Source organism: Procambarus clarkii, chromosome 68 (genome assembly GCF_040958095.1).
Source record: "Procambarus clarkii isolate CNS0578487 chromosome 68, FALCON_Pclarkii_2.0, whole genome shotgun sequence".
NCBI classification, from domain to species: Eukaryota; Metazoa; Arthropoda; class Malacostraca; order Decapoda; family Cambaridae; genus Procambarus; species Procambarus clarkii.
In genome coordinates, this window is record NC_091217.1 from 5,648,400 (window position 1) to 5,675,123 (window position 26,724).

At 41.0% G+C, this 26,724-nt stretch overlaps 2 protein-coding genes and 1 long non-coding RNA gene across 27 annotated transcripts in view; 1 reads left to right on the forward strand and 2 right to left on the reverse strand.

The window, feature by feature from the left end:
- Positions 1–13,192, reverse strand: LOC123774782 (tenascin-N). Its single transcript, XM_045769388.2, has 6 exons — positions 12,106–13,192; positions 7,282–7,380; positions 6,256–6,400; positions 5,974–6,076; positions 4,993–5,135; positions 1–395 (listed from the first exon to the last, which is right to left on the reverse strand). The coding sequence occupies exons 1-6, from the start codon at positions 13,156–13,158 to the stop codon at positions 202–204; spliced, it is 1,737 nt and encodes a 578-aa protein (XP_045625344.1). The 5' UTR covers positions 13,159–13,192; the 3' UTR covers positions 1–201.
- LOC138355554 (uncharacterized) overlaps positions 10,638–26,724 on the forward strand; it is a 20,495-nt gene continuing 4,408 nt past the window's right edge. Inside the window, exons 1-3 of the long non-coding RNA XR_011223965.1 lie at positions 10,638–10,806; positions 11,006–11,078; positions 24,551–24,713. This is a non-coding gene — a long non-coding RNA (uncharacterized lncRNA). The remainder of the gene's footprint in view (positions 10,807–11,005; positions 11,079–24,550; positions 24,714–26,724) is intronic.
- The window catches only part of pum (pumilio), a 285,433-nt gene continuing 276,048 nt past the window's right edge, over positions 17,340–26,724 (reverse strand). For 18 of the 25 annotated variants that reach the window (XM_069310782.1, XM_069310783.1, XM_045769384.2 and 15 more), the window contains 5 exons: positions 26,564–26,637; positions 24,805–24,973; positions 24,152–24,306; positions 23,251–23,419; positions 17,340–21,486 (listed from right to left, as the gene is read on the reverse strand). In XM_069310782.1, the coding sequence (XP_069166883.1) occupies positions 21,401–21,486; positions 23,251–23,419; positions 24,152–24,306; positions 24,805–24,973; positions 26,564–26,637 (653 nt within the window). In that variant the 3' untranslated portion in view covers positions 17,340–21,400. The remainder of the gene's footprint in view (positions 21,487–23,250; positions 23,420–24,151; positions 24,307–24,804; positions 24,974–26,563; positions 26,638–26,724) is intronic. The other 7 variants (XM_069310784.1, XM_069310779.1, XM_045769382.2 and 4 more) reach the window with 1 other exon arrangement.

Here is a 26,724-nt window from a genome sequence, read left to right on the forward strand (position 1 = left end):
TATAAGCTTAAGTTTAATAATAATATTGATACATAGCTATAACATTCGTTAATATAAATCTACTTTCAAGTTTCTTAAATTATCTAAGAAAACTAAATTGGCAGAAAGTTATGCACCAGCAACTATATCCTGCAGCATGTTGCCAGCAATGTGGCAACATTCTGCATCATGTTACAGTCTAACACCCCAGACACCAGCGGTTCAGTTTGGCCTGATCATCATGGTGAGGGAGGAAAGGTAGGTGTAGTAGCCCTGCCACTTGCGCCACTCCAGTAAGTGGTCGACCTTGGTGGATTCCGGGAGGCCGGCCGGAGGGTAGATGCCGGTGGGGTTGCTGTAGTAGCAGAAGTTGAACCACCACCCACCGCCCCCTGACCATTCTGAGCAGCTCCCGCCTGTAAAGACAGTCAACACACAATTATTAAGGCTATGTTTTTATTGTGTTGGGGACAATTGCAGGTTCCATATAGACCTAGGATGATATTTTAGGCAGTTGTCTAAAACCTGTCTTTCGAACTACCACATAGCTATTTAAATGTTATTTACAGATATACAGTATCGAAATGTTGGCAAAGATACAGAAGTTTACTACTAGTCTGGAAACATTTATAGTATCAGAGTTGGCATGCTTCATATAGACTTATGCCCAGACGTCAGGAACCTGCAGCTAACACTCAACCCGACCAGAGAACCAAAGCTCAACCCCCGCAAGCACTAGATGAGTACATATTAATATGGCATGTGCACCGTATTAATATGTACTCACGTGCATATGGAGCCTAACGTGTTCCATAGAAATGTAACATAGCATTATGAGAACATCAGTTTTCATAAATATGGGAATTATGAGTTATGGACTATAGACCAGTCTATAACTGTTCTAAGTTCTGGACTAGTTCATAATATGTGGACATTATGGAAAAATAACTAATTCCAGGAAGTGATGCTGCAAAAGTATATTTTGTTGTGGGACCTACTGCAACGGTGTGTAGCAAACAACATATCTAATGTTCACAACCCCCATAATCGCTAATGACACCTGCAATTGCCTCTACTCTCCATTAACGACATATGTAATTATTTTAACACATGTTCCCATGGAGTTCCATTAACCAGCAAAGCTTGCCCATCACACCAAATGATGATCAGCTTACCAAGGACCAACACAAAGGTCAGGTGGACACACGACACGGGGGAGAACATGGCAGTTGTTGTCGATACACAGATCAGTCATTGGCCTAGTAGGGCGAAGATCGATAACTCTTACCAGGCTTATTTCTGTCCCCGATTATGGGACACTATTATATATAGTGGGTTTCGGTGTCGGGAAACTGGAGCCACAGCCATTCTCAACTTTTGATTTCTCATTTTCAAGGACAAGAAATTGGTTGAACTTATCGAGGTCCCTCTGCTGACCTACCCCAGGATGCAACCCACAACTGTTTTTTAACTCCTGCGTGCCTATTTACGGCTAGATGAATTGAGGTATCAAGTGAATGGAAACATTGCCCATACGTCTATCCTGTCATGGAGAGTAAACCGCGAGGAGCACGGTGTTCGCCACAAAGCAACCCGCTGTTGGTCACGATGATGCGCAGATTATGAGAGACCTTGAACCGACGCATGACTAGGGAGGCATTCTTGACCTCCGTCGTGGCTTCAACACTCCGCCGTTTACGCCGTCAATAATGACGCATGACGTTGTTAGATCACCACCCATATTAACCACTAAGTAGTTCTCCTCTGCTAGCTGTACCCACCGCCCAGCGTGACAATTGTCGATTATGTGTCAAAGTTGTACAATTCTTACGAACTTTCTTGTAACAGTTAACTTGCATGTAATATCGAACATTACAAAAGCACTTGCTCCATTGCCCAGACCCCGTGTAACCCAAATTTCACAGACGCCAAACTACAAACACAAACACACGGATAGAAGAATTGGACTGGCGTTTAGGAATCTCACAAATGATATGCTTAAGCTCTTCGATGCGGCCCTGCGGCAAGGGAGTGTATAATAAGAGTCGAGGTAGGCAGACTGGGAAACCTTTGTCAATGGCCCGAAATTTTATTTTCCGAAGCCGGACATGGAAGGATATCAACAAGATTAAAGACGGATTTTTACCCGATTTACCCCGAGGGGCCACTAACCCTAGTGGCCTCGACGAGGACAGGAAGCCGGCGGCTTATCGAAGGTCCCCAGGTTCCACTAGATATTATTTTACAGATCTCACACCCCCTCTTTACACGGAGCAAACAAGCTGGCTTACAGCTGTAACAATCTTACGCTAGCCACACACAACTGTGGCTACTGGGACCCTACGCAAGACCTACGAGTTGCTCAGCTAACTAAATTTTTGGTCTAGTTCTCGAGTTAATTATGGACCTCTGTAACCGTTTCCCTTAGCGCTCACAATATGGCTATCGGGCGCATAATAAATGAAAAACAATCCTAGTAGCCTGGTAGCCTTCACAAGCAGCCAGGTGCTTTTATTTTACCTTATTTGCCCGAGGGGTCACCATTTTATGTGACCTTGACGGGGACAGGAAACTGGCGCGGATTCCTTGGTCTTATAAACACCCGTTGTGGAACCCTCGGGCTACAGGCAGTCGAGCGAACAAGGCGCCTCTGGCTATACCTAACTATCTCCTCGGGCAAATTTAGGATAATTACATTGATGTAATATTGAGTCACCGTTGATCTTACGTTTTCAACGATGGTAGAGCGCTACTCAATGTTTTGCCAAAACACTCAGATGGAAGAAATAGCCTAAACAACTATCCTTTTGAGATGTATATCATTACCTCAAACTTACTTGAGCGTCTCTGTTTAAGTTCAAGTATGTAGTGACGGTCAACACGAGATTGATGTGCTGTTTTTGTCAATGTTGTACAGCACATTGAACCAGAACCGATTTATATGCAAACTGTTGTGCTGAACTGAAAGAAAATAGTATGTGCCAGATTGATGAAGATTAAGCCAACCAAAAGGTGGCACGGGCATGAATAGCCCGTAAGTGGTAGCCCTTTTGAGCTATTACCAGTATCATTAGCTGATACTGCAGATCTGTGGAGCTGCGACTGCACCCTGCGTGACGGGAGACGTCTCCCTTGTATGTGCTAGAAGCCCGCGTTCCTTATACCTTCCCACGCCTCGCCCCCTCTTCATCTTGTGATACTCTAGCATTTTTTGTCGTTTTCAGATTCAGCAACTCTGAACAAAAAGTTGCAAGAAGCGCGGGATATGGTGAGCCCGTAGTGGACTTACTGGCACAGGAGCGGGGGCAGCTTTAGCACTGGTGCATTGCCTGTTGCACGTTACCTTGCATTCTGCCATTTTCTGTGATGCTCGCAAACAAACGATTGCTTGATTTCATTTCTAACAAGTGTGAGGTATGAAGATAGTAAGGGAGAGAAAGGAAACCAGAAATTATCTACACCATACTGGAAAGGCAATTACATGAATCTAAAAATAGAGAGATTCGGGAGTGAATACAATTCCTACACTAACACCAGAGGCACACACAGTGACATCGTCAATGTGGGATGCTGGCAAACATTAAAACGTCGTTTAGAAACCTAAAGCAGGGCTCTTTCAAGGCAATCTTCAGTAGTTTTCAGACCAGTACTGGTATGTTGTCTGCCCCTTTTGAACCCAAAAAAGCAATATTGAAAAAGTAGAGAAGTTGGCAGCAAGAGCTAGAGGGTTAAACTGTGAGGATATGTTAACGGAACTGAACCTCACAATCCTGGAGGAGAGAAGAATCATGGGACATGATCACTACATATCAATTTCCCTCGATAACGTATAAGATGAAGAAAAACGATTATTTAAATTGAGAGAGAGTAGGGCTTGAGTGGAAGCTGTAAACACGGACGAGTAAGACATTTAAGGAAATACTCTGAATACTGGTGGCTTGTATGTGGAATGAACTGAAAGTAGTAGTTACGGAACCCACCTCCATCCAAACTAAGGTCAGGTTAGATAAATAATTCGAACGTCAGAATAGTTAAATTAAATTACAACGCAACAAGTAAAGTAGGCGGAACATAGAGCACTAAACCTCCTTTCCCGTAGCCATTGGTAGACAAGTATTGCTACACAAGTACCAGCACAAGGTGTCCAGCAGATGGACAACCTCAAATACGTCAAGCAGTATCCTCCCCCACGATAGCCGCCACATAGTAAGGACTGACGATTTAAGTGCGCGCTGAGCACACGGTACAACCTTTCACGACCAAAGATTACACACACTCCAAAAAATCTACCACTTACGGGTTATTCATGCCCGTGCCACCTCTTGGGTGGTTTAATATTCCTCAATCAATCGGTACCTGCACCCACAGGCATCACCAATATGACAATCATCGAGGAGGCAGAGGCATCCCTCGATTACTCGTTGGAGCTGCCAGGCGCAACACATCCATGTAGCACCTGTGATCTGGCCGTTCTCAAGGTAGTGTTTTTAAAATGCCGCCCTGGTTAAACACGGATATTTATCTAGATATTCGTGATAATCTGAAAGCATATTACGATTCCAATACTAGTCTTGTCAACTAGCAAGTGCACCTATGTCATAAACAGAGAAACTGTGTCCTATAACTTGGGAATAGTTAACTATCGTTGGTTTAAAATATGAAAGGTCTATGCTTAACTCTTTTTCTTTGAAACGGTCTAAAGAATTTGGTTTTCTGTAAACAGAATTTTAGGACATACAAATATAGTTTACGAATTTCACACATTTGAGAAACTCAACATATTAATGTAATAAAACCTAACCATGAATTGGGAGTAGATAATAGCACTAATTACGTGATGGTTTTAAAGTGATTACCTCCAGGGTACCTCTTTCCTGAGGACAGGTTGACAGAGGCAATGCAATGTTTACACAACCTTGTGGTGAAGTCACCTGGACCTGGCTCCCACCCATCAAAGGAAAGTCGTCACCTACATCTGACTTCTACTTACATAAAGGGAAGACTCCTACTGACCTGTGGCGCCGTCGTTGTCAGAGTCATACGTGGTAAAGTCCATGCCGTTGTGGTACTCCATGGCGTCTCCTCCTGTGCTGGACTCGTTGTAGCCGCCGACGCTTAGTTCGTAGCCATGGTCGTTGCTCCTGGAGGGACCCACACTGTCGAGGAGAACCACTCTTAATCACTGGCGCTGCTATTGGCAACTATAGCAGATCCACACATTATTATTCACTAACTTTGGGTTTGTGTTAACTGTGGCAGAGATCCCCACTCTTATCCACGAGTTCTGCGTTGGATTTCTTTACTCTTGCATAGCATTTGGTAAAAAAAAAAAAAAGTTACCCATATAGTATATCTTGCCTTAGCAACTCATCATTAACAGCGACTGCTGTGAACGCCAATATTAAGCAGCTACTGGGCTCTATTAATCTGCTGCGTTTGCAAGCAAATCATATTCAAATTAATATATTAAAGACTTGTTCCTAACCATGCATGCATACCCCCTCCCCCCCCCACACACACACACACAAAGCTACATATATGCAAAGCTGGGAAACATCAGAACTGTCCTTATTAATGTTACCCAGAGTCATTTAAGGACAAACCATTGGGGTACCAGTACACTGAGGTAACGCTTCCTATTGCCGCTTCCAAAACCAATGGAAGCGGTAACGATAAATTTCCTGAGCTATAGGCACTGTACCTGCCCTACCTATGATTCTTACAAACTTCTTATATCCCCATGTATGTATGTATTTTGCCTAAATAATTATTACTTTACACGATGTTCCAACATCCTCCAAAAATTACAACACCTCAACTTGTATGGATGGCATGTACAAAATAGAGATTCTTGAGTAAATGATGAAATATATTTGGCACTACGAAAACGTCTGAAAAATTAAGGTTTATACAACTATATTTCACCTTTGTTATATACCTCGAAAACGTCAATGCACGAGTGACTGTAGTGACCCGGAGTGCCAGAGTACTCACCTGAAGAAGTGATAGAGGGAGGTGGCCTCCTCGTCCTCCCAGGTCATGTGCACCCGCAAGCTGTATGGATTACCCTTCGTCAGCCGGTACAGCGTCTCCAGACCTGACAATACACTCATTAATTACTTGGAACTATAAAATGTGTACAATTCTTTGTACCGAAGACCGCGGAACCTCTAATTTATTAACCAATATATTTAACTTACTAACAGCCAAAATAATAACGATTCCTTGTAGGTAATGACCCTGGGGGGGGGGGGGGTGGGGAGAGGGGGTACTCACCTATCCAATACTCGCCGTCAGGGTCGCCGAAGCCTCTGGCGTAGGTGTCCCAGGAGCGTCTGAAGTCCAGCTGGGGGTCCTGGCGCCTCCTGCGGAGCATCACCGTCCACCCGCCGCCCTCCACGCTCTGCTCGCACCACACTCGCTACTCCCAGCATGCAGGAAATACCACATCAAAACTTTTCAACAAGGATATTTGAAATTTTTGTCTAGACTACAGAGGTTGGGTAAGAGTTATTGGGCACTATACTAAGATGGTTCATATGATTCCCTCTACCTAGCATCTTTGTCCATACAGGTCAGTAGCCAAGAGAATAGAACTACAAGTAAACAAGGCACAATTTGCTTTAAAACTATTTTTGGCATTTTAAAATATTTCTTTCCAAGTGGATCATCCCAAACAATATTAATCTATAAGAGAAAGTGTCCGTCCGCCTGTTTGTCCAAAGTTGGAGGCCAGACGCTATGGATAGCCTCTCCAAACTTTAAAGTGGAAATATTCTGGGGTACTTGAGGGACCTAGGCCCACCACGCCCACCCTAAGATAAATACAAGAAAAATTAGCATTTATAGAGACCCCTCCCCCCATTCACTTTTCATGGAGTCAAGTGTGAAATGGTGAAATTCCCATATAGTTTGTGATCATATTATGTTTTCTGAAAGACCTATACAGTTAAGAAATTCAGGAGGAGGATTCGAACCTGCTCACTTGGTACTCCCAAGCACACTACTTTACCACAAAGCCAGAGTGGCGAAGTAGTGTGAAAAGGAGAGGAAGGATAGAGGGACTATTCCTGGCACCGTCTGGTACCCCTCCTAGTAAGCGTCATATACATTAGTAGAAATGAGAATGGAGAGGGGGCGTGGCACCGTGTGGGGGGAGGGAGGCTCAACACTAACGTGAGGTACGGTGTTGAGTTAGATAACCAGTCAGCAGGGAGAGGGTGAGGAGTAAGTATCAAGGGTAGTGAGCGCGGGGATGTGTATGGGGGGAAAGGAACGTAAAGAATGAGAAGAGAGACCGACCTTGAGAGGCATGTCGTACGCCGGCTGTATCTGTGTGACGCCGGTCCTGGAGCCTCCTTCCTTCATCGCTTCTCTACATTCCCGGGGGAACACTTCTGGCTGCAACACCGGGAGCAACACTAGTTAGTCCTATGTCAACACGGTTCACCTCTCTACACAACACCATTCCAAGGATTACAGTGCCTTCAGCGAGTCACAGTAGTTTAAATGCGTAGTAAAGAGTATGTACATTTTCTGATATTTTGACTGCCCAGAACGTGTTATTTCCTTAGAATACACGAACTCACCATAGCCCGTGCTGCTTGGAACGTTTTGTTCCAAGTAGCGAATCTTAACAACAATCTTAACATATATTTTATGAGCTACTGCTCCATGGTCACTTATCAAAGTATTTTGCATACGTGTACAAATCCTTAACATTTTGATGTGTGATGCGTTTAATTTTATAATGCCCGCGCCAGTCTTGCTGACCTTGGTTGCGTAAAAACCTGTGAATTAGCCTCTTACCATCATCTCAAATCTTAATGTGGGATATTTTTCCAACCGGCAATATTTTTGGAAAGCCTTTATTGCCATATTTGGTGAGGCAATCCATGTCCACTGTTTTTAAGGTTCGCGGGACGTCACCTTGCACTTTTTATACAAATATTAGTCAATGACATCCATGAATCTTTGAGCAGAATGCATGGACATATTGTCTATTTAGTTTTCAAAGTCTAACGTTAGTTGTGAGGCGGATATATATATATATATTCGCGCTTTACTGGCAGAGCTCATGAAAATGTTCTTAAAATCTGCTAGGTGTCCGTCACACTGCTAAACATGCATCTCTTAGGGTTCGATGGTTTCATTATCGTTAACGGTGTAGGTGGTGGTTAGCCCGCTTCTTCACAGGTCGCTGCTTTTCGTTGGACCACTCAGAGTGGAGTGCTTATCTTATTGCTTAGCCAATCACGATACCCTGCAGCTGAGTAACTGACCAATCACATACGTTTTATATTAAATGATGTACATCAAGAAGATAGGTTCACACATTCACCGAGAGGTTTACCTCGCTTCGGTGTACCCGGCATATAATTCTAACCCTAAATCGTGTTAGGGAATAGCCTACACTCGCTGGCTGGTCAGTATACTGCCACGGCTTTGATCTTTGGCTCGACTCCACACAACACCAGCTGGAAGTGCTGGTGGTGCAATAAAGCACTATTGTCATGTTTTCGTGCATTAAAAGAAGGTCAAAGTAAATATTTAATTATAAATCCATTCTTGGGTACCTGTGATTAACAAAAACAGTGGATTCACCCGTTAGGCAAGCCTAGCAAATTAAAAACTGCAATTAATCAACAACTCTTATTAGAAATTTAATTTTACTCAGTTTTATCTAATTAACTAATAAGGTTGTTATTGTATAACTATTCATAAATAGTTGTTCCGTTACATTTGACTTTCCAAAATTATTTAAACTAATTATAAGGAAAAAATACTGTAATAAGTTTTATTGCCTAATATGCATTTTCTAGAAATTACAATGCTCATTAGAAGACATGATAATGAATAAATAAAAAAAGGCAATTCAGACAACAATTTTTGCCATGCTAATGACATTGTTTCCCGTTTTGCAATGCATCAATTTATAGTAATTTACTTTACATTGAGGTATGGTTTATTCTGTGGCATAACTTTAAAAAAAATAAATAAATAAAAAGAGGCCAAAATGTAATAATGCTTGAAATAGACGTGTATCGACAAGGAAAATTATTACAATACAAAATTTGAAAGACGAGATTGCCATAAACTAAATATAATAATCACTTAATGTCCAATACCCATCTACGATACTCGCCTATTGGTACCATCAATAGCACCCAGCAGGACACCCGAAGCTTAAAATCCATATTGAAACCAATCCTTAAGACAAGCCGCCGGTTTTCTGTCCCGTAGAGGCCACTAAGGAGACTGATCTTCAGGCTGTAAACTGCACCTATTCTCAAGAAGAAGAAGAGAAGATCTTCAGGCAAATTCATGGTTTGTTCTGCCAGGGATAGGTTATCTGGCTGTGGTTATTCATCGTTCGACGACTCATTATCTTGTTATGTACTGGGCTTTTATCCACGCTTGGCATTTTGGAGGTCTAATGAGGTCTTGGCGGCTTGTTACCTGGTCACCGTCGTGTTTGTTTTCCCTGGGTTCGGTTGCCGTTCTGTGGCCGGATTCATCAGGCAGTTACACAAGTACTAACAAACCATTCACAATCATTAATTACACATCTACTTACGAACCTCTAAGTCAACGGTGGTGTCAACGCTTTGGGGAATTCATTCTTGCTCTCCTCCCCTGGTGCATCTCTTTTTTTTTTTCTTTTCTCTGTGGTTAGTTAGGTATCAAACAGTCAACTATGAGGAGTCACAGTTCGACCCCTCCAGATAAATTACTAAATTTTCAGTAATTAAATACGTGCTTCACAATCAAGTAGTTAGTCTGTTTTCTTCGGACTTTTTGGATCTGAACTGATGAGTGTTGACATGGAAGACTGAATGGACACCCGTCCTCGACTCAAGTCCATTCAGTCCGTCCTCCAAACAGACTCAAAAGTGATTCCATCCACTCAGCAAACCCCCTGTTTATGAATTTTATAAATGAAAACCGCCTTACACACGACTCACTTTTTTCTGTTAGATTTCGTTCTAACACTTCTGGAACAAGTGCTTCACTGACGAATTTTGTTCGAACCACAACGATGTAAATGCTTCACCCACGTACTTCAAATACAAATAATCGCCAACATAACCTAAATACCTAACCTAACCTAACCTATGTCTATATATGCACAATATTCTTGAAGGTTAGTATTCATCCAAATCGATTACAAAATCTGCAACAATAACGACACACTCCTGCCCCTTGGGATATCACTTTCTTTCCAAATCACTATTCTCTCTTTCCCACCCAACAAGCTGATTAAAGAACAATCCATACTTCGACAGGAAACAAAATACAATGCCTTAAGTCAAATTGATGAGCTGGTCAAATTATTTACGCCGATAGCTCCTTGTGTCGGGAAAAAACCGACCTACTTTAATAATTCTAGTTACAATAGGCAGATAATTGTGCTGCTGTTCTTGTACTAACCCATTAACCAAAACCAAGATAAATGAATTGAATAACTCTTTCAAAGAAAACGACATTACAGTGGAATTGCCCGTCACAACAAATTATATTAATAAAATATTAATAATCACTAAAAACTCACAGTCCAGTGTTAAAATTAATAAAAAACTGTTCCCTGTGACTGGATAAAATAAATTTACTATTAAAATCAATGCCTCCCTACCTTTGGCTATAAATAAACAGAAACTGACCGGTTCCAATAACGTGACAGCCGGGGAAGGCGGGCGGCAGTGTGGAGAGATCACTGCTCTCGTGAGGTAGCAAAAGGAAGCAGCTTCGTTTATATTCGTGAACCCGAGCCATCTAGACGTTCTTCAGCTGCCACAACCTCTAAATAACGAGAGTATCTCGTTTCCGGTTGGTCCTAAACAGTCCAAATATTATTGATTGGCCTTTTAATAATATGAATGACATACTGGTTAGGAGGCAGGCGACACCCCAAACCAGGGCGAGCCACTCACAATCTAGTAAAATCTATATAATAATAATAATTTAAACGTGCCATATCTGTGATAGGAAGCAAATTTGCAATAGTTAGATCGCATTCTTCCGGCAGATCTAATGTGGTGACCTGGGAATTAGGCGTCAGCAACCTGTCACCACAAGGGAACAGACGCCCTAGCCTCGAGGTGTATACCTGGCACATTGCTCACGTGTCTCTATAATATCCGTACTTGAGGCCTTCAAACAGCTAAGGCCTTGGTGTACAAACTAACTCCAGTAGAATAATAAACTAACATTTAGTAGAAATTTCCTGTCAATCGATAAATTCTCGATTGATAGGCTACTATCATTAATTAACCCCCTCACTTGTGTTTGGATATGACTTATGGGAGAACGTAAAGCTATACAGTCCACTCAATTAAACATACAACCCGCTAAGCTATCGAAATAAATAATAAATAAGTCAATTATACATTATAAATTAGACTACATTAATTATAATTAAAACAAATTAAATAATATCCAAAGAGTCAGAATTTCCCACACCTTGCACCAGTCCTATGGTGCTGCTGGAAGTGCAGTTGTGACAGGGAGATGACTTCTTCCTATGATTGTGGAGCGCGTATAAATAACTGGGCCTCCACTCTTCAAACTATGGTAAAGACTGAGGGAGATCCCTCAGGTGAACACTGCATCCTTTAGGTAAAATTGGTACATTTGCGCCTAGCCACCAACACAAAAAGTGTTTCAGACAAGTTTTAGAACTAAGAATTTACAATGAATTATAAGTTACAATGTGATTTGTCACTTTTAAATCGATAAATATGCCTCGTAACTGAGGCAAACACTGAGAATGTGTATTAATCTTGCGAGTTAGCATAATTATATTCAGTTTCTGAATATTCATAATTATAATCAGCTGCTAATGACTGCTATGAATATAAAACTCATAAAAGGGAAAGTTGTGATAATGAGAAAACGATACTAATGACAATGTATTTTAATGTCCTTTTAAACCAATTTTGGTACTCGAACCTTTAATTTCATTTCTGTTTATTATAAAAATAATCAATTCCGTTGCTTAAGCTGTAAACATCTACGACATACCGAAATACATTTGTAATGTGAATTTCTTTCCAGTAAAAAGAAATTGTAATGCAGAGTTGTATACATATTCAGGTTAATGTAACTGTTTATAAATAGTTTGCTTACCTTAATTGTTGTGGATGGGATAGTTTGGTCCTTCATAGTGGTAGTGGTCGGGACCTTCTTGGTGGTGGGGTCTTGAGTGGTGGCCTGTGAAGCTGTGGTGGTGGAGGTCTGTGAGGCTGTGGTGGTGGAGGTCTGTGAGGCTGTGGTGGCCTGTGTGGTTGTGGTGGTGGAGGCTTGTGTGGTTGTGGAGGTCTGTGTGGTTGTTGTGGTGGGGGCCTGTGTGGTTCTGATGGTGGGGATCAGTGTGATTGTGGTGGGTGCCAGTGTGGTTGTGCTAGGAGCCTCTGTTATTGTGGTGGGGGCCTGTGAGGTGATGGTGGGGATCTGTGTGGTGTCTGTTTTCTTAGTAACAGTTTCAATAACCTCGGGTTGGGTGGGTTCCTCGTGCAGAGCTGTGGTGATGTTGCCTAACTGAGACTGGATTAACGCCATTTGATTGCGGGTAAGGAAAAACATCTTCTTTAGCATGGTTGTGCTCTCGTCCGCCTTTGCAATAAATTCTTTTTGAAGGCTGCCAGCCATGTTCTCAGTAGAGTTCTGGACCTGTTGCCGGAGGTTGTCGAGTGAGGCGCGGAACTCTTCCCTTAATTTACTCACTTCCACGTTGAGAGCCCGGGTGAGGTCGGCACCAAGACGCCGCAGCTCGGCCATGGCGAGGTTGTGGCGAATGGAGGCAGAGTTGCTGATGGAGGCGGGCGAACGAGCTTCACTCTCATGGCTCCTATAGTTCTCCGGTTCACTGCCGCCATTGCTTGGAGCATCTCTTTGCATCCTGTCAAGTTTGTTGTCCATGTAATTCTTCAGAGAGTCGATGTGATGAGTTATGTCATTTCTCATGATAATTAACTCGGCCCGCAGATTGTCACTTAAGGCTGGAACATGGTGATTAAATTCACTGGCGATAACTTCTCGCATGACCTGAGAATGATCCTGGCTTTGTGATTGGAATTCCTCGAAAGTTTGAGCCGGAATCATCAAGGGTGTGGTGTCTCCCGCGACGATGGAGGCGGCGTGAGCCAACAAGAGAAGAGTGAAGGAGGTTGCTGCTGCCATGATGGCGGCGAGACACTGACAGCGCCAGGATCACGGCCGTCACCCCGGCTCCAACCCTGTGGCCTTGGGAAGGACACCTTGATAATGGATCTCGCTATAGCCTTCACCCGTACCCATACATGTAGCAAGGGACTTGAAAGAGGAGATATGGTCTATTGGCGAGTTTTCAATCTTCAGTTTTTGTGGTTCAATTGTGCGATTACCAATGTGTCTGTTAAACACCTGTGTTTTCAGCGTTGGTTATAAGATCAAAGGCTCTTAAGCTGCACGTTTGCAGTTTAAGACTGGCTGCATTTCGCGGTGAGATTTTGTGTACCCAAGGATATCGCCTGCACAGGTAATAGTTTTTAGGACTGTTGGGATCGATTTTAGTAAGGCATCTATTAGTACACTGAAGCTCAATACTTCCCCCTTGAGGAAAGACAAGTTGCGTTCATTTAATTTTCACTTGTAGCCTTGGAACAGTGCGGAGGACTTCCGGTTGGTAAGGTAGCCTTGAATATGATGTAACAATTGACCATGTATATCCATTCCAGCTAATTCATACAAGATCACTTTCCTGTTAGCAATATGAGGCATTATTCGAACCAAGAAATGGTGTGCTGGTGCCTTCTATCTCAATGAACAGTGAAAAAGATTGTGAAACCATTGATATTGGGTGACATGTGCTCTTTAACTCTATACAATACTCAATTAGGCACCAATCTCTCAAAACTTTTACACATGCAGCTGGTCAGTGAGATGGGACAAACATCAGGTTGATTAGGTTGTGGTACAGATACCGCGAGACAGCTGGTCCAGATACCACGAGATAGCTGGTCCAGGCAGGGTACAGGTACCGAGAGACAGCGGGTCCATGATACAGGCAGCTCTGTCCGGTGACGTAACTCCCATTAAACAGTTCAAATAATTACCAGGTACATGATGTAGTCTAAGGGGTCTTGATGGTTGGGTTCGTTTTCGACTCACAATCGGAAATTCGGGTTCGAATCCTGGGCAGGACAGAAATAGTCGGGCGCGTTTCCTATCACCTAATGCACCTGTTCACCTAGTAGTAAATATGTACCCAGGAGTTAGTCAGCTTGATGTGGGGTGGGGGGGGGGGGGGGGTGATTTAAGCTTGTTTCCCAAGACAATGCATTATATCATAAGTGATACCGTCCTCTCCACGAGCAGTGCTGCTGCCCCTGGAGAGGGCTGCATACATTTCATAATATGGAACATCACATTCATCATGCTGTTTGTTCAATATAAATTTATGAGAGTATTTCTGTCTTTGGCCTTTGCAATTTTCCCCAATGCTACCGGTAGCATTTCCTAGCTAGAGACCAGAACCTATTTTGAAAATAACTGCAGGTTGGCCTTGTGTAATGGGTTTGGATGTGAAACTTGTCTACTTTTTTCCAAATAATTTGCTTATGACTTTCTGGGCTTTGATTGGGAGTGTGTGTTGGTTAAGGTAATCATGAGGAAAAAGCACTAGGCCAGATAACTAGCACTTTGAAAGGATATGAGGACAAGGAGCTGGGACAGGACAGAGGGAAGGAATGGTGCTGGTTAAGTCCGGTAACAAAACCCTCTCAATCATTTTATCAATGACGCCTTAAGATGGCATAAATTTCACAGGTCCTCAGCTTCACTATACTTCGTGTTCCACGGCCAGGAGAGCGGCTCCGGCAATATAGTTCCTATTGTCGGGGTCAAGAAGCCTGTTGGGCTTGACCAGTCTTCTCTAGGCCCACCATTAACCTTCCCAACCATGATAGCTACAACGATTCCCTACCTCCCTGGTGAACAGTGGTGGAGGAAGGGGTGGGGGGAGACATAGAGGGGTTCGGGGAACAGTGGAGGAGTGAGGGGATTTGGGGGGGGGGAGGACAGAGGTTGAGACAGTCGGGAGAGCCTGGGCTTGTGCTGTACTGATGGCTTCCGGTGCGATTGATTGCAGGCTTACATAGCCTGCAATCAGGCATAGCCTCCTGGTCTTAGTGGTGGAGTGAGGGGGTTGGGGAAAACAGTGGTGGAGTGAGGGGTGGGGTGGAGGAGTGAGGGGTTGGGGGGAAACGTGGAGGAGTGAAGACACCAGTGGGGTGGAACAGTGGTGGAGTGAAGACACCAGTGGGGTGGAACAGTGGTGGAGTGAAGACACCAGTGGGGTGGAACAGTGGTGGAGTGAAGACACCAGTGGGGTGGAACAGTGGTGGAGTGAAGACACCAGTGGGGTGGAACAGTGGTGGAGTGAAGACACCAGTGGGGTGGAACAGTGGTGGAGTGAAGACACCAGTGGGGTGGAACAGTGGTGGAGTGAAGACACCAGTGGGTTGGAACAGTGGTGGAGTGAAGACACCAGTGGGGTGGAACAGTGGTGGAGTGAAGACACCAGTGGGGTGGAACAGTGGTGGAGTGAAGACACCAGTGGGGTGGAACAGTGGTGGAGTGAAGACACCAGTGGGGTGGAACAGTGGTGGAGTGAAGACACCAGTGGGGTGGAACAGTGGTGGAGTGAAGACACCAGTGGGGTGGAACAGTGGTGGAGTGAAGACACCAGTGGGGTGGAACAGTGGTGGAGTGAAGACACCAGTGGGGTGGAACAGTGGTGGAGTGAAGACACCAGTGGGGTGGAACAGTGGTGTTATTTCTTTGTGCTGATTTAGATCCAGTCCTAGTATTTTCCAAGTGTAAATTATTGTGTACTCTCCCACATGCGCTCTAGGGAATACATTTAAAAAATTTAACGGTCCCAATAATTTAGACTTTTTTGAGTGAATTCTAGCAGTAAGAGACCTTTGCATGCTCTCCAGGTTAGCAATTTCTCCAGCTTTGAATGGGGTTGTTAGTATACAACTATTACTGCTGCACAATGACAGCCCCTTTCAAAGCTGGAGAAATTGCTGACCTGGAGAGCGTGCAGAGATCCTTTACTGCTAGAATCCACTCAGTAAAACATCTAAATTACTGGGACTGACTAAAGAGCCTAAATCTGTACTCCCTTGAGCGCAGGCGGGAGAGATACATAATAATTTACACGTGAAAAATAATTGAGGGGCTGGTCCCAAACCTGCACACAGAAATAACATCACATGAGACCAGGAGGCATGGCAGGATGTGCAGAATACCCACTTTGAAAAGTAGAGGTGCAACAGGTACTCTGAGAGAGAACTCTATCAACATCAGAGGCCCGAGACTGTTCAATACGCTTCCACTACACATAAGGGGCATAACTGGCCGACCCCTCACAGTGTTCAAGAGAGAACTGGATAAGCACCTCCAAAGGATACCTGATCAACCAGGCTGTGACTCATACGTCAGGCTGCGAGCAGCCGCGTCCAACAGCCTGGTTGATCAGTCCAGCAACCAGGAGGCCTGGTCGACGACCGGGCCGCGGGGACACTAAGCCCCGGAAGCACCTCAAGGCAAGGTACTGGAAATGAAGAATGTGGCCCACTCCAGTTGCTCAACTGCTACTTTGAAAAGTCAATCCCACCATATCTTGTTTGCTAAGAAACACAATAATGCAGTACCGTTAGTTATCTACAAAACTACATCACCAATGGATGCCTTATAATACTTTATACTTATTAAATTTCTTTTTGCCATTTGCTATGGTGGGCTCTTCTCATACTGAATGTACAACCCGTACTCTTGATTAATGTACCTTGTATTGTACACCATGATGCCCAATGTACAAAATAACGGGTACTATGTAAAGTAGCTAATTCACAAGCACCGTTGTCCGACCGTCCCTCGCGGTCACTTGTCCCTCGATAGAATTCTAGGCGAATCGGATACTTTTGATATTGTTCCCCTTATGCGTTTTTGTTCTCGTATTGGCATTCTTGGTGATATTTAGCGCCCTCTCATTATTTCGCACTTTGATGGTGCTACATAGCCTTCCCGGTTTGGTGCCTTCTTTTGATAATTACATTACATTACAAGCATCGTTGTTTTCTATTCATAGGTTTGCTAGGTTAGGTGGGTAGCTTAAGTTCATGTGCTTTAGTACCCCTTATTTCGTATGTTGTAGTAAATCAAGACAGGCTGGAATGAGGGGTATTAAAAATCTGTTAGTATCCAATTAATAAACAAAATATAATAAAAATAAAAATTGTGAATAAATACAAGTTACTGTATATTCTCTTGCTAATTTCAGATTAACTGTAAAAATGGAAAATGATGGGCTATTTCACATTACAGAAAGTTTATTAATGGAGTAGACCATTACATATGATACAGCATGTACATCACAGAACTGATTAATTGGTGAAAAGTTTAAGACGCTGGGCTGGTCACACAAGTCCAGGGAAATTTGTTTTGAAATGAGAACATGAAGGAGGCAAAGTACTTAAGGGGGACAAAGTAAGCCAGAAGTGAAAATAGAATTCATGTCCAGTATATGTAAATAGCTTAGAAAGTATAGTACGTAAATATTAAACATAAATGATCCTGTCTTATGTTGACAATTGCACAATATTGTTCAGCAGCACCTATAAGGAGCTGCAACCAGCCCACGCTGTTTATGGTTGGCCCAGCCCCACCCTCCTCATAGGAGGACACCCTCTGTACACTGCCATTCACCACACTCCTCACTGACAAGCAGTAGTGGCAAGGCACTGTCTCTTGTTCTTGTGGTATCCATATTAGGTTAGAATCGAGACTGATTTACTATTATCAAGGAAAGAATATTTTAGCAATGTAAAAGCTGGAGATTTGTTGTTGTCGATTGTTGAGTGATGGAGCAAGAAAACTAGTTTTTGTCTACTACTTGCAGGATTTGCGTGATTCAGGCCAAAGGCTAGCACTGAGAGCCATAAGTTGTGGGATGGCCAGGAATAACAGCAAGAGGGAAGTACAGAGAAGGGTTAATGAGGCCAAGCCATACCTCCACCTTGGCCAGTAACAGTAACAACTCTAGAAACAATGCTGGCAGAGGATAGCTAACTGGAGCGGTTGGCCATCAGACTGTTCACCTTTCCACATTGGTAGAAAACCTTGGATGTTCAAATGGAATGCATCACTCCATTTTATACATATTGTATAAGATACATTTTTACATATAATACAGTTTAAAATGTCCTACGTACACACTAGTGTGGCCTGGATGACAAAGGTTTAGCATAAGGCTTGAGGGACTGTTTCCATGATTTGGCAGTAATGAATGAAAATTATGGTATCTACTACCATGAAGAGCAGAATGCTTTTTTTAGTAGTTTTGGTGAGGAGAAAGAAATGAAGTAAAAATGAAACGCAAGGGTAGTTGCCACTACCAATATAATACAGTTGCATAAAAAAAATTGCCATGTCAGGGGGAAGCAAGCCCCGCAGCCAATTAGCACACCTCTAGGCTAACTACACTAATACAAACAATACAAAAATTACACAAAACTGTTTAATAACTGCTAATATCAACAGACATGGTGCAAATACTTCAACATTAACAGCTTAATGTGAAGTCTGAACAGGATTACATAGTTTGAATTAATGTATGAACACAATATAAAACTTCAGAGAAGCTAGTGCCAAAAATTGGGTCAAAGGACCATGTCCGTCTACATCTAAGGCAAACAAAGGTTACAAATATGAAAATGTACATAGATGTACAGTTCTGACAACTTGGATTCCCTAATCAACTTTATATTCAAGTCACTTTTCAATGACGTACCTTATCCAGTTAATTACAGAACCAAGAAGCCAGTTTGGTGGAGAGAGCATTTCCATGGAGAAGTGTGAAAATGTTTGATTTCTTTTCATTTACTTAAATCTAAGGCAGATTAAAACCGTAAATATGAAATATGAGTAAAGACCCAAACCAAGATGGCAGACTACAAGCAAGGCAAAAAGGACCAAAATTGTTACACTTCACACCTTCCCCGCAGGAACTGTGAGATCAAGACAGTAAATATTACACCAACTACTGTTAGCTTAGGACATATACAAAATACAGTTTACAAGAAAATTACATCTACATAAGTAATATACAACTAGTGCTCAACAGGCAGGTACAGGCCAAGCTAAGATCTTGCTTCATAATCAATATGTACAATTTACTATACAGCAGTAACACAGCTCATAAGTATATCACCATGTGCTCTGTACAATATGGCGTTTACAAAAGGTACATGTTCCAAATGTACACATATTAGCATTTTCTGTACACTAATTTATTACAAAATGTTACATTACAAGCCATAATATTGGCTGCACAAAAAATTCAATAATATTCACAGAATTTACAATTTGACAATGTTAGGTCTTTTGGCAAGGGCAGGAGCTCTACAATATAAACACATGGGCCTGTTCCAGCCTGCAAGAGCTCCAGTACTGGGATACAAAGATACAAGTTTAACAGATATTAACACTGCTCCTCATACTCTTGGACCAGTCAAGCATTCTAGGCACAGTCTGCATACAGGTCCAAGAGAATTTCAGCAGAATAATTGTTATAACCCAGAAGCCTGAGTTTTTCATACTTGGTGGCCAGCAACAAGAGTAAGGGGAGGAGAAATCACTGAAATATACATTCTATTGATGGTAAAAAGGCCATTCTACCTCCTCATCCTCATGAATGCCAGTCCCAGGGAGTGCACTGCAAAAGACATGCTTACAAACCTGTGAGGAATTGCAGCAGTCGTGACGGATTTTCTAAATGCAGTGTAAGTGCCAGTGTCCTTATGGTTTGCAGCTGGTGAGACAATAGGTTGGTGAGTGTTCAACTGAAATTTTTACAATGTATGATGATTCAGACACCAGTCTACTAACACACAGGCATGACTTGCCACAATTGTGCTGGATTTAGTGGTGGTATTATCACACTGACATTACAAACACACAAACAAGTAAGAAAATATAGAATATTCGACTGTACAGATTTACAGTAATGCCCAATATTACATATTGAAATTGCTTTATATATACCAGTTGATACAATGTACATCAAATTTTACAATGCACTAGGTCGAGATGACCTATTTGCTGGACGAGGGCAGAGTCCCGCACCTTTACTGGGACACGGGCCAGGGCAGGCACCTCCCACATCATCCACTTTAAAACACCAACCACTTCCATTGTGGACTTTTTAAGAAAGAAATGCAACAAGTTGTCAACTGACCATTGTCGTAAGAACTGGCTTCCTACAGATTCAATCCTATTACACCTGTGCTTACCAACCTAATGTGCATAAGTGCCAGATACTGGAACAAATATTCCTTCACGATTGGTTTTTTACCTTTGCATGTGTTGGGATATGGGGTGCCTTCCATGCTCTGCTTTAATCACTTGAGAAGTACCATGTTTGCTCTTGAGAGGCAAACACAGCTTCTAAATACTAACATTACACACCACTACTAATATGAAAGAAAGAGCAATACAACATTAGGTAACAACATTTACCAATTGGGTAAAAAGTGGCAAACATGTATATGTCTAAGATTCAAATTTGATATATATGGGAAAAGCTCACTACAGCAAAATCATGCAAATAGCCACAAGCCCACAATAATGAATAACATGCTCTATCACACTACAAGAGCCTAGCTGAATAGTTTCTATGCGTTAAGGGCACACCAAAATAAGTTTCAATTAACATTAATTTTTTTTCCAATGGCCTTTGAATTCTTGCAGCAAGAAATCATATGTATGTCTTTATTGTCAAAGAAAAATTCCATCATTCTTAATACCTGACAGGTCAAGGTATAAACAGTTACTTTTAAATTTGCAATATAATAAAGATATGCATGTCAGTATCAACAGCTGAACTTGATGTAAATTAAATCAAGTAATGTTGCTCAGTCCATCTATTAAATTTAAGATTTAAAATCAAAAGATTTGGTCATCCTAGATTTTTACAGTGTAAAAATAACTAGGAACTCAAGTTTAAATTATTACCCAATAATTTAATTCAAGGTTTAATTTTTGGGAGAGAAAATAAACATACAATCTCCATCTTTATATGTAATCAGATTCAACTGATTTTGCTCCTTAATGCAATACTAAATTTCTTAAATCCTTTAATTGATAAGGCTAATAGGACGAGAAAATATATAACATCAGACACGTTATAATTCGTAACATTACTAATGGCTAAAGTATGTGCTTCACACCACTGACATTTTCTTGAAGATTAATTGCGTGCTCAAATAATTAAAAATTTAAAATATCAAAATAATAAAAAATTAAGATGTTAGCATTTTTGCTTTATGGAGCAGTGGCATGTGGGAAGTGGTGGTGGAGCTGTGGTGAGGGCAACTTAAAGGGGACTGGTCATGCTGGGACCCATAGTGTCGGGGGCATTCTTCATGAAGTATTTCTCCAGTTTGGCTAAAATGTGTTTACCTGGAAATTAAGAAATATGGTAGTTTTAGAAGTTATTAATCATAAAATCATTGTGATATTCACCTATATACACGATATTAAATATATTCAATATATTCAAAACTCAGTGAAGTTACTTTGGTAACTACAATTGCTAGTCTACACACTAAATTCCATTTGCTATCTACAAGACATAACTGAAAGCATAGACATCCTCCTAGTTGGGTTGGGACAAAGGTGCTTTCAGATGGAATAAAATACCACAAAATGAATCTGTTATGCAACACATACTGTACCAGTAGTTTATAGTTTAGTGCTTCCTGTCTGTCCCCATTACTGAGCAGAGCTACGTTTGCCTTTTTTCCTGGAACTCTGCAATATCCTAATATGTTGAAAGCTATAGGTAATGAATAACAATCTCTGCAGCCCCCCCTTCAGTAGTACTGCTTTTTTCATCAAACACCTCAGGTGTCTTATCTCCTCTGCAGTGACGTCTAAATTATTGATTCTGGTCATCTTTTGTCATCTCTATTTGGACTCAATCTGGTTCTATTGTATAGGCCTCCTGTTGAGAACCTTACACACTTCCTTGTCACATTACATAAGTATGCCTCCCTGTCTATATTCAATACGATACATGTTTTTCTTCACAAGTGACTATATAGCAGTCCAAATTAATTCCTTGCTTTTGTTGCATGTCATTTTAAACCTGCAACTCTGCTGCCTTCCTGACTTTGGTATGCTCATTTCTGGTTTTCTTGACTAACTCCCTAACTTTGTGTCTGTTCTCACTTTCCTGTACTTTTTCCATAACTTTTTGTTCTCCATGGGTTCTGGGTTAATCCCAGTCTGGAGGGTGCGAGCTGTGAATATTGAGCTATTCACTCATGCATTCCTTTGGTCATTTTCCTCTACAAGCTTGTTGAGCCCACTATCTTGTTCCACTGAGGACTATTCTACCTGGCCTGACCTTGTACCTGATTCACTCTTACATTTCCTGTGTATGTTCCCTACACTCACTCCTGTTTTTTCCCCCCTTCCTTGTACATATCCCAATTAGTGCAATACAGGAATTTGTTTTCCTTAAACACCAATTTCTTAGAAAAATTCAAAGGCACTCAAACATCTTTCAGTAAATGACAAATTTAGTTATATATATATATAATATATCTATCTGAGATCCTATCAATGGCAAATCCACAAGGGACGTGACGAGGATGGCACGTCACTGGCACCTTTATGAACCTCTACATAGCTCAACCATTACACAAGAGCATGCAGTCTACACCATCAATGCTCTACACATTTAAGCCCAATACCAATAGGAACCTCAGGTTTGTAAACATGTATATATGAAGTCAATTAAACTACTTATTTTCAAGATATCAAACAAAAGCCTCACATAAAAAGTACAAATCAATAGTGTAGTTATCCCAGGAATTCTTTACAAGAGAATGAGGGAAAAGAAAGTGGCGAGAGAGAAGGTTGTTGATTTATGGAACAAATGACCAGGTAAAATAATAATGTGAATGCAGGATTACTCCAATTGTAGATTACACACACACACACACATTAACAAGTTTGGCTAGATATATATGAGCTACTTCATATGGGCCAATACGCCTTTCCGCAGTTCTCTCTCTCTCTCTTTTGTCCTTAAGAGAAAAGATAACAATATTATCCCTTCTTCCAGATTACCTACCACGAGTTTATATACATCCTAATAACCAAGCAAGATAAATCAGTTCTTATTTTCATACTGGGTAGTAAAGAACCATAATTTACCGTAAGTATATTTGCGGAGAGTGGAAATGTGTGGGCGAATCTTGTGCATAAGCATCTTCCGCTGAGCAGGTTCAGCAACGTCTATCATTTTCTGTACAACATAATTTGCATACTGGTCTTTCATTAACACAAGGAGTGAGCTGTGAGTATTGTCACTGTAACCACACACCTGTCAATACACAAAGTAAAGATAGAATTTAGTTAAAAGTTTTGTTATTTACACCTGTCATACACAATCTGAATCCAAATCTGTTTGGTACACAAAGTGCCATTCTTATCCCTTACCACAGTGAACCTCAGGAGGCAATTTCATATAATTAAACACTTCATTACCATAAGAGTAAAAACCATTTTGCAAACTGCCAACAAGCAGTTACGAACCTCAAAAAAAATCATAATACTGTACTGTATATAGCTTATGGACATTTACTAAATATTTAACAAAAACAACCATAGACTCGGTAACTAATTTTGAACATAACTCTTAGTGTTACAAATTCTTAATTAAACTGAAAGTACTTTATCCTTTCCTATATTGACATTTAACCTTATTAAGTTTTGTAATGACAAAACCTGCTGCTACACTTGCTGAAGCTATTCCATAGAAATAAAAATGTTGACCCAGAGACCTTTACTCTTAAGATTTTATCCTCATAACATATCTGCTGTTTTAGCTCCACGAGAAACTCATTACAAAGCCAGCATGCATGGACAGACAAATGTAAATGAACAGATGCAGAATTAGAAATGGTTTACATGGAAAAAAGTTTGTCAAATAATATTCGAGAGCAATCTAACACGTATGTTAATATTTCAGCACATAGGAAACATTAGTCTGTATATCTAATAATGCATTCAACAATAATAGGTGAGGTTCAACCGTCCCCCAAATGGTACCCACGTTTACCTCCTCAATGAGCATGGCCCTCTCAGCACGGGTGGCATGCGTTACACATTTTTCAACAACATTTGAGGCAAATTTGTGCTGAGAGAGCTTTAAGACTCCTCCTCGAACCACGCCCACAATTTTACTCTTGTCCTCTGGCTTGCCATGTTCTGCAAGGGAAATGCAAATTACAATTTGATTAATTTGTTATTTAAATATGCAAGATATATATATACAGTGCACAGTACTAAAGATATTTTAATGTGGCAGGTTTATTAACAAAAATTATGGAGAGTGGATGAGTAAATATAAGAATCAATGTGAAGTAGTATTATACCTGTTAATAATAATAATAATAATAATAATAAAAAGAGTGGATATGGATTAAATTAATTTAATTTATTTCAATTCAAGGTATCTGCATGTGAAACTCAACTTTTACAAAGTAATAGTGGTGGCTGTTTGTGGAAATGCTCCATATGATGACAGAATGGAGAAAGAAAGAACAGAATGCCGAGTGCAATGAAATGACCTTACACCTGCCAAATTCATGTTCATCAAACCGGTATTAAACATGGTTAGTCTTACAAATACTTTATGTAAAAAAAGTAATCTAAGCTATTTCATTAACATACATCAATTTCATCACATTAGGTAAAGCAACTTACCAAGCACATGCTGGATGACGTAATTACCATATTGATCTTGTAACAGCTGTTCCGTGTGCTGATGTAATTCTTCTAGCACTGGAGACGTCTGGTCCCCAGTACAATGCTCCAAGATGCGTTGTATTACACGACAACCATACGGATGTGTTGACAGTGTGAATACTTGCCCCTGTTAAAGTAAATAAATATGTATATACAACATGTGTATTTTTTAATATTAATTATATTAATATTAAAAATGTATGTTTATTTATTTTGCTCGCTACCTAGCTAGAATGCTGGTTGCTAACATTGTTGCCGCCATTAGGAAGTCCCCCTGCATGGGGAGGTGATCATTGCCTCCCAGCCTCCCACCTAATGACGATCACATTTGAATTGTTTGTAAAGAATTTCATAGTTTTTCTGCTATTTCTTTTTTTTGTTTTTTTTGTTTTTTAACATAAAAGTAATTATTATATATCAAACCATGGGTCCCAAGAAAGTCAGAGGTAAGGTTCAACCTAAGAAAACAAATGTGAGGATGACGATACAGGAAAAATGAGATCATTCATAGTGAAAATGTGATGTCTCACTAAAGACAAGTGTTAAAACGTAGGGAAAAACAAATTTCTTTAGACAGCTTCTTTGTAAGACAAGCAAGCAGTGAGCCACAACCAGGTCCTAGTGGTATGCCTGCAGAATGTAGGAGAGTACCCCAGAAATGTCATCACTGCTTGATATTATGAATAATGAAAAAGGACTCCCTTTCCAAATCCTAACACCTCTCCTCTTTCCTTACCCCTTCCTCACCATCTTCCATACACCAACAAGAGTCATCTTCTTGGGGTTATCTTGAGATGATTTCGGGGCTTAAGTGTCCCCGTGGCCCGGTTCTTGACTAGGCCTCCTTTTTGTTACACACCCTCCTGGAAGCAGCCCGTAGCAGCTGTAACTCCCAGTTCCCTGGTTTCCGTCTCCACTGGGGATCGAACCCAGAACCTCAGGACTACGAATCCCGAGCACTGTCCACTCGGCTGTCAGGCCCAAGCCACTGCTTTCATACTATGGGCAGATTTGATTGTTTTGTTCCCTGTATTTTGTTTGGGGTCAAAACCGATCCTTGTGGCACCTCAAGTACAGTAGTTATTTCTTCCTCATGCTGACAACTTTCACGTATCACTGTTCTGCTTCTTTTTGCAGACAAGAAGCCTTTCATTCATTTAAATAGTGTTCTCTATACTTTCTACATTTTTCAATTTCCAACATAGCCCTTTGTAACAGACTTCACTGGAAGAATTCTTAAAATTCAAATTACAGTATCCATTTCCATGTTCTTTATGATCGAAGTTATATTGCTCAATATTACACTCAAGAGCCCTATTTGTCTGTTCTTGTACAACTATTTATTTTTTGCCAATTCCATCACAAACTTGACATCTTCTCGCAAATTAACATTTATACATAACAGATATTCCCAAAAGCAAAACTTCATAAAAAATCCTGTCATCATGCCTTACATCCTTCATTAAATATATTACAATATTCCTTTGGCACATGCTTACTGGTCCACCTCAAACATTACACAGGTCACACAAGTCATTACAAGTGAAATGTTTACTAACATGTACAGTAATTAATGTACATACAATGTATGTAGCCACTTCCATCAATAATTAGATTTCATTGTATTCAATTATGAAACCATTATCAGGAGGCTGGTAATTTGATAATAAAAATTGTTAACATTGTAAATTGTGTAACAACTGTCATTACTACTTACTTGGAAGGCATTAATGATGAACTGTAAGGCCATTGGGTCCACACACTCAATACACTTCTGCACAACATGGTTGCCTGTATTAAATAATGTGAAATAAATTAATAACTTTTTATATACAGTATAGTTTAGATGTAAATTATGATGCAAACTGAAGACAAAAG

What these genes read in the sequence shown, in the direction of transcription:
- LOC123774782 (XM_045769388.2), bottom strand. Translation starts at nt 13,158, where the DNA reads ATGGCAGCAGCAACCTCCTTCACTCTTCTCTTGTTGGCTCACGCCGCC. An exon ending in CGTACGACATGCCTCTCAAG is followed by an intron (nt 6,401 to 7,281) that starts GTCGGTCTCTCT and finishes TGCTGGGAGTAG; the next exon opens with CGAGTGTGGTGCGAGCAGAG. An exon ending in TGACGGCGAGTATTGGATAG is followed by an intron (nt 6,077 to 6,255) that starts GTGAGTACCCCC and finishes GTGTATTGTCAG; the next exon opens with GTCTGGAGACGCTGTACCGG.